Source organism: Protomyctophum bolini, assembly GCF_963924005.1.
Source record: "Protomyctophum bolini genome assembly, chromosome: 3".
Classification (NCBI taxonomy): domain Eukaryota; kingdom Metazoa; phylum Chordata; class Actinopteri; order Myctophiformes; family Myctophidae; genus Protomyctophum; species Protomyctophum bolini.
The window spans coordinates 26,258,366-26,266,980 of record NC_137864.1 but is presented as its reverse complement, the minus strand read 5'-3'; the positions used below and the strand labels follow the sequence as shown (position 1 = coordinate 26,266,980).

At 41.6% G+C, this 8,615-nt stretch overlaps 1 protein-coding gene across 1 annotated transcript; it reads right to left on the bottom strand.

Moving 5' to 3' along the window:
* Nucleotides 1–6,525: 6,525 nt before the first annotated feature.
* Nucleotides 6,526–7,996, bottom strand: pou4f2 (POU class 4 homeobox 2; the record flags this gene model as incomplete). Its single annotated transcript, XM_080757801.1, has 2 exons — nucleotides 6,526–7,467; nucleotides 7,793–7,996. 2 exons carry the CDS (start codon nucleotides 7,994–7,996, stop codon nucleotides 6,526–6,528), a joined length of 1,146 nt encoding a protein of 381 aa, XP_080613927.1.
* Between the last annotated feature and the right edge of the window lie 619 nt (nucleotides 7,997–8,615).

Sequence of the window (8,615 nt, the reverse complement as noted above, 5' to 3'; positions counted from 1 at the left end):
TTTATGCGTACAATTCACAAAACCACTTGTCTATTAGTCAGGGTGGTCTGGGTCCTGAAATGGCTTGGGCTGTAGATCTGCCTGTTCCAATTCTGCAGATGCCCCATAAAGTCTGCGATAAATCCTCTAATTAGTTCTTCAGTCCCTCTAGAGGTCTGTGGCGGCAGTGCAGAAGATTCACAAAATATTCACCTTTTATGCTTACCGTTTTCACCTTTCACCGAAACATCATCAGGGTCAGGGTGAAAATATAACACTGAAACAAAATTTATACCGTTGTAACTTGTGATTTATAGCAATAAATCTCACCTTGGCTCGAATATTCACCTGTACAATAAACAGACTGGCTAGTAGTGGGTAGTCTGTAGGCTATAGGCTGTGGAAGTAAGTAAAGTAAGTAAGCTAAGTAAGTCTGAGGACAACCATTCACGACAACAAAAACAATGCAATGAATGCATATGCAAAAACAATAGGGTTAGCCTGGCAGCAAAAACACTTCCGGTTCAGGGTAAAAAAAATATTAAAATAAATACAATCCAGAGTGATTTACAGTAAGCAAGAACAACACCTGTCACCTGGTACATCAAATACACATAGAAATAGTCATCAAACATGATCAGTAGTGATTAAAATATTATTTTATTGAGTATTGTTTAAAATAGCAAACGTATGAGTCCAAATAGGTGATTATGCACGGGATCGGGGCACTTCCGGTCAAAAATAAAATTATTATTCTTATTAATTAATATAATAATAACAATCCATAGCGATTTGCAGTAAGGAAGAACAACACCTGGTACATCAAATACATAGAAATAGTCATCAATAAATCATCAGTAGCGAGATTTGATATTGTTTAATATCGCAAAGGAATCGACAGCCCAAATAGTTGATTATGCACGCGGCACGGGGCAGCCTCGTGACGTCACTGACGAGCAACGTATAGAAGTGAACGGGGAGGAAATAAAATATACACGGATTGTCGGGGAATCTAGTGTCATATATGCACATTTGAAGTGCGCCAATCCGTGGTATTTCGCCGTCTTTGGGTGAGACCGGGTTGCAACGCTACAATAGAAATGCAGCAGGTTAGGAAAATAGACATCAGTTAATGAATAGATGCATAACAATGAAATACTTAAAATAATACATAATTTCTGATTGGCTGATTGGATCCCATTCCCATGCACCTTTATGAGACTGTTGTTAGCTTCCTGTTATTAGCTATACCACAATGTTCATGAATAGCCTATAAGGCATAATCATTAGAATTTATCTAAATTTATGACATATGAAGATTATCAGAAAACCAGCTGGAATTACAGACCATATGTAGTCTATTGCTATAGGCTATAGCACTGAAAATGAATCCCATTCAAGCAACAACATTTAATATATTAATTTAATATCACAATTTGTGTGGGGGGTCTTCTGTTCAATGATTTGAGAGCTATAGTTAATGATTCATTAACTTTATGTTACTTATTCACAAAAGTTATTCACAAAATGAACAGACCTTCAAGTCCGTTTTTTATGTAGGCTATAGCAAACCTATAGATTATGTGGCCTTTTCCTGCATGTGCTTAGAGCATGTGAATAAATCGTCAAAGAAAACTTTCTCTCATTATTGCTTTAAATTAGTTCAGTCAGTGGTCTCAGAATACCTGGAACATTATGTTTCCTTCTATGGCTACTTTGGCCTAACGAAATTTGTGAAAAAGAGATGGTGGCATAGAGATCATATTTGACGTGAAATGTAAATTTTAAGTTAATGTTTAAGCATTCACATTTCACACAGAAACTATAACATAAGGAGGACGATTAGGTCCCATGCATCGGTTTGTGATTAATTCCTGAAAATCGAAATCACTGACATGGGTGCAGGCTATTAAAACAGATCTGTTATTTTGCCTGTGGGATTTACATTTTTGTCAAATGGTAAATCGTATAGCCTATAGCCCATATGGCGACTCTGACTATGCATTTAGGCTTTACTATTAATTATTTATTTATTGTGACTATTGTGACTTTATAAGTGACTGTGTGAGCTTGCATTAGGCCTACACCAACCAATTATTTTTCAAACATGCATACATAAATCGGTCCAAAAGTAGCCCATAGCCTATACAAATCCTTCTCCCAGCCATAGTGTATAGCTCCATCGATTCGTTTCTGGAGAACACTTAACAAACTAATGACCACTGATGGCTGATTAATATTGCATCAACAACAAATCCACCACACTGTTTGGCGACAATATCAAATGGTGCTCGACGTAGTTTTTTCCCACCCCCTTCATTCAAGCGGCCAGATGAAGGCTGGAGCCCACAATATTTTGTATTTTTTTTGCCAGAGTGCTGGAAACACAAATGATAAATAAAGGGTTATAGTGTATTTCATTCGATTTATGGCTTACAGTTCGTCTAATTCGAGAGCAGTGGCGTCTTTGAAGGCAGACACTTGGTGTAAATGTACAGTTAAAATATTCTACTCGCAGGTCCCCAGGCAGAGCTCCGCCAGTCCCTGGCTTCATTAAAATTTCATCAGCATCCCTGTGAAAGGGGGGAAATGTTCAGGGGAAAGGGAAAAATAAAACAGAGGGCCTAATTATAACAAAAGGAAACAGCACGCTGCCCTTTTCTTTTTGTCTAAATCTCCCTATAGTTTTTGCACCGCACGTCTCAATGTATGGAGGGAGCGTCTGTAACGTGATGCGGGTCTGATGATACGGCTGTTGCTTCAAGGTAAACTGTTTTGGTTCACATATTTTAAAGAGAGAACGGGAGACCTTCGATTTTCTCCATTGTACTGAGGTCTAATATTGTGTGTACATGTGTGTGTGTGTGTGTGTGTGTGTGTGTGTGTGTGTGTGTGTGTGTGTGTGTGTGTGTGTGTGTGACTGTGTGTGTGTGTGTGTGTGTGTGTGTGTGTGCGCGCGCGTGCGCGCGGCCTTGTAGTTGGTACCGTGGCTAGATTTATTCGCTATCAAAGAATCTAAATCGATTTTCTCGCAATATCTGAAAGTGAAATAGGCAACAGCTCTAGCCAGCTACTGTGTGTGTGTTTATATATATATATATATATATATATATATATATATATATATATATATATATATATGCACGGTCTTTAAGTTGTCAGGCAGATAAGGCTCGCTGCATAAAGTTAATTTCAATTCCCGATGAGACACTCACTCCGCAGCCCTCCCTGACCAGCGGTAATTAACAGCGAAGCCTAATGACTACTTACTGCGCTCCCCCATAATTATCTGGTTTTCATAATTTGATGTGTAATTTAATAATTCGCTCTTATTAACGTATTAAGTGAATGGCTCATTTAGGGGAAATTAGAGGCACTCACCAGGAGCATCTTTTAATTGATGAAACATCAGCGCTGTCTCATTAATAACGCTCGTTTTGATATTCTTCATTTGTCACGAATAAAGAGCTCTTTTTCGGGATGCTTGGCAACGATATCATGGACACACCGTTACATATCCAAATTGACGAGATAGTTTTATAAATCTGTCATGTTTTAACCGCAACAACCACTGCTGGTGAAATATCTTCTCCACGAAGTTCTGCTGAATTGGAGCAGGATTTGAAGCGAGGCCAAGGTCGTGTTGGTTATGTAAACACGTGGTTAGAGACACACATCTCTCGACCCTGTAGGAATAAAGCTAATTTATTTGACTATATGAACTGATTCAATATATATATATATTTTTTGCTGAACTGAAGCTATAAGATTACATGCATATATGATTTTACATGCAGCGCAATGCAATTTTTAATAAATGAAATTAACTGCCATGGACCAACAGCGTGCACGTCTCCTTCTGTTGTGCTCAGTCAGTGTGCTGCTCCTATCGAATAATCAAATTAGAATTATTGTTAATAATCACATACAAATAGATTCAGGTGATGATAGCCTGTAATCGCTTCAGAGCGCAATATGACCGATTTCTGAAGAGCAAATTGTTTTTCTTATTCACCAGTGTTCATTTAGCACCGAAGAGTGTACACATTTAACGAATTTGACCCGTAAAGGTCCATTTGGTTCCCTAAACGAATCAAAGCTATAGGGTATTACAATAGCCTCCCTTCAATGCTGTCTGTGTCAGGTATAGCACAGTAGCTATCCGTGGTGCTGAAACCACAGCTGTCTGTAGCTATCAACCAGTCACACAGCCAACCCTGGTGCCCTAACAACATAGCAATACTACTGAAACACCATTCAACACGTATTTATTTTCTCCTTCTTCCATTATCTAGTCATATAGAGTCGAACCAAAAGCAAGGTGCGCTGTGCTTCAAAGCCGAGGCTGTGCCCCCGCATGCATTGATGCAGCGGCGGTGTTGAGTGTGTATTTAAATAGAGACGGGCACTTTGGCAGCAGAGCTGTTTTTCTGGCGGGCTGACATCTGGCAAGCCTGTGCTCCAGGGAGTCATCCAGCTCTCCATAGACTCTCTGATTAGACTCTAATAGAATATTAGCATTTGCTCTCAGGTAAGGCTATACAGCCAGCCGCATATAAGCTGGCAGACAAGTCAGCTAGGCAAAGAAAGAAAGCACCTGTCTTTTTACATTGATGGGGTGGTAGATAAGCTAATAGGCCCAGCATATTGGCTAATACGGCACTGCAGACCTTCCATAATGCCCCTGGCCCTGACCACCTGACCCCCAATCTACAATTCAACTTCCAATCAAATAAAGTTGGCAGGATAATTTTGTCAATGTGTACATATCTTTTTGTAAATATAAGCTACTGTTTAAAGTTGTGAAGCTCCACACCTGAGATGTGTCACTCTTAAACAACAACAAAATAAATCAATACAAAATAATGTCAACATGCCCCCCACAATCCCTGTAACTCATGGAAAACGCGTCTGATTAAATGTTAAAATTTGTTCTTTAATCAAACACATTTTGCAGGTCAATAACGAAATAACTCAAAATCACATGAATGTAATAAAGTAATTATTTTTAACCAGGAACCCAAAAAGCAACATACATTACAGAAATCAGTTACCTCAGCTAAAACAGCAATACAGCAAAACCTGTACGGATATATTTATGTGCATCGACTGGTTCCAATGAAATATTTACATCGTTACACGTATACTTCCATGAAACTGTTCATCTTATCTTTAAGAAAACATTAGGCTACTAAACAATGTGATTTTAACAAGCAACGACTTCATAATGATGCGCGCATATTTATACAAATAAATACCAGAAAAAACATACATAAAATATTTTTTGTTTAAAAAAGGAGAATACTATCTCATATATTTCTCGATTGTACCATCTCAAAAAAACCGTAAATGAAAAATTCGTGACTATATTTCACAGTTGTTCTTCCCTTTTTTCCCTTTAACACTTAACTTGCTGTCAGAATTAGATTTTCTCAAGCAAATCGAGGAGGAGAAGGAGGGGAGGGATCCCAATAAATATATAATGATGTAAACATGACCTCACTCAATAAATATAGGCCTAGTTTATAAAACACCGGCCCACGCTGAATTGCAAACTTATTGCAGCCGGTAAAAAAGAATCATATATTCTTCCCCCAGTTTGAAAACTAAATCGCTAAACTATCCTCTTATTTCAATATGTCCATTTTGGCTACATTATGGGTCCTATGGGATTATAAATCAAACTCTATACCCTCGTCACCCTCCCCTCCAAAAAAACCCTTGGCCTCGTGCAAAACAAAGTAATAATAGCCTAATCTCCCTGATTCTTCACCTTTAACTACACGTGTTAACAAAGTGGAATAAATTACGCACTGGACACAAAATGAAGTGTGTGTGACAGCTAAATTAATAATTTACACTGGTTTATTTGGCAAAATTGGCAGTAATCTAATAATAGCTTTCAAGACCAAGTAATGTGTTTGTCCTCTTCCCCCTCAGTGGGCCCTGAATACATGTCAGACTGCATTGTTGTGAAGTCGAAGAAGGGCATGAAAAAAGTGTAGCTGGCCAAAATATACATACACCCCTTTAGTCACCAGCCAAGTGCTTTGAGTTATTAGCCCACAGCGTGCAAAATAACAATAATTGCTATTTTCACTATAGGCTGCTATTAATCAGCAACCTACTAGTCCTCATATTCTGAAATTAAACACAAACATAAGTAATTAAAGCATTCAGGCCTATAGAAACCATAGCCTATACTGCACTGATGTTTAAAAGGTGTTAGTTGTAAGTGTTGAAATAGTGGCCTTACTTGCTCTGTCAAACGACGCGTTACTTGATTCCACAATCCCCCTTTGCGAATAAGACTTGACAGTGTTTTTCTTTCTTTCCTTCCTTTCTCTTTTTCTTTTCTTTTCTTTTTTTGAAAATTTCAGTCAGCTTTTGATGCATGTTATGAATTATTCGGAGTTCAAAGCACAAAGTCATCGATGATTGAAAAAGTGTGAGATAAGAAATATGATACAAATCGTCTCTAAACAGTTCCAAGTCTTTTGACCATGGGTGATTTTTCAAGAGCGATTGTTTTGTTTTTTGTTTTCTTTAGACGCATGCAGAGTATTTCATTCGTTTCTGTTTCTGTCGTTGGTTGCAGAACCAGACACGCACCACATTCTTTTTGAGGTCCAATTTCTCTGCAATAGCGGCGATTTTCTCCGACGATGGACGCGGCTGAATGGCAAAATATGCTTCCAGGGAGCGCTTTTCTGGCGCTGCTATCGACGTGCGCTTCCGTTTTTTCTCAGCGCCATTGAACAACTCAGGCTTATTAAGTTTCTCCCTGTGAGATTTCTCGGCTTCTTCCAGCCACGCCTGCAGGATGGGCTTCAAAGCGATCATGTTGTTGTGAGAGAGAGTCAGGGACTCAAATCGGCAGATGGTGCTCTGGCTGAGGGAGCCCACGCCGGGTATCTTCAGGTTGGCCAAAGCACCCCCTACATCCGCCTGGGTAACCCCCAGTTTGATCCGTCTCTGCTTAAACCTCTCCGCGAAGGCTTCCAAGTCCCTGGGATCGGCGTCCACGTCGCTCATGCAGCCCATGTGCGAGGGCAGCCCGTGGGCGTGGGCCATGTTGAGGGCCTGGTGCATGTGGTTCATGCCCGCCATGTGGCCTGGGTGCCCCGGCGTGGAGACCACCGAGCCGTCGGGCCCCGCCATGGCCCCCAGCGCGAGTCCTGGGCTGATGTGGTCCAGAAGGTCCCCCTCCATGCCCTGGTGGGGCTGGTGGTGGTGATGGTGGTGGTGGTGGTGGTGGTGGTTGGGGTGGGTGGGCAGGGCGGAGGGGTGTGAGATAGGCACCGAGGAGGAGGACGAGGAGGAGGTGCATGGGAGAGTGTTCATGGTGTGATAGGTGGCGTCCGGCTTGAAGGGGCTGTGGTGAGGCGGGTGCGGGTGGTGGTGGCTCTTGTTCTGCGCGATATCCACCGCTGCCAGAGCTTCAGCGCGGGCCAACAAACTCTCATCCATGCCTCCGAATATATTGCTCTGCAATTGCAAATAGAATGCACACATAACTGTCAACAGGGAATACTCGCTCCTCTCCTCGGTTTAAAACATTTCCAGAATGTGAGAAAAAAATCCTAAAAAAGGAGAGCGCACAGATACACACAAAAACAAGACAGCATGCAACATCCCAGGTCATAAAAATTAATATAAAAGGCAAAGCCGACTGAATACATAAATTGGGCAGGGGGGGGGGGGGGGGGGAGGTGTTGGGTGATTTGCTGTGCAGACATGAAAAAAACATCAAGCTAAAAAAAAGTGGGCTGTCAAAATGTGCCTTTAAGCGGTGATTATGCAGAATACGTACCGGTGGGAGGCACGCGCGGCGCATCGCCTCCGCGTTGCTGCTGCTGATGATGGTGTTGCTGTGTCTGGACGCCGAGCACGACGACGACGGCACGTTGGAAGACATCGTGGAGTTCGAGGACGAGTGCAGGGAGTACTTGGGCTCCGGCAGGCTGCTGTGCGCCATGGCGAAAGCCTGCTTGCTGTTCAGAGACATCATCATCATGTTTGCGGCCGTCCGAGCTCCGGCAAGTTCCTTTTAACACGTGAAGACTCCGCCCTCCTCCGAGTCGGAGTTGAAGCCCAATTGCTTCGAAGGAATCTTCTTCTCAAGTCACTTGTCGAATAACGAGCAGGTGGATGTTGATGATCGTCCAATTCTCAAGTTAGCGCATGTATTATTACCAGCGGAGGTTGGCGGTGTGTTACGTACAGGCTAGCCTATTTTGTTTTTGTTTTTTTTCTTGCAAGTGAGATATCTTAGGAGCCAACAACAACAAGCCATGCAGTTGAGCTTTGCCTGTGCCCCTGGTTACCTCTTCCGTTATGGATAATCACGAGATTTCGATTTCCCTCCTTCACCTTGTGTCCTTTGTATTATTGCTGCGGATATTGTTTTTTGGGGGAATCTCCTCATAGATGATGACGCCAGGGGGAAAAAAACGATCGAAAGCCAACGAAAAAGTTTGCCGTCCTTCTTGAATAGGATTTCCAATTTTGAAACGCGTAGAACTGTTGTCGCTGTGTGTTCACTCCTTTTGGGGACAAAAAAAGTGTCCGCATCGAAATAAGCGTATAATTGAGAGATAAAATAACGGTGAGGGTCGTCTCTTCGACTGCGTTCA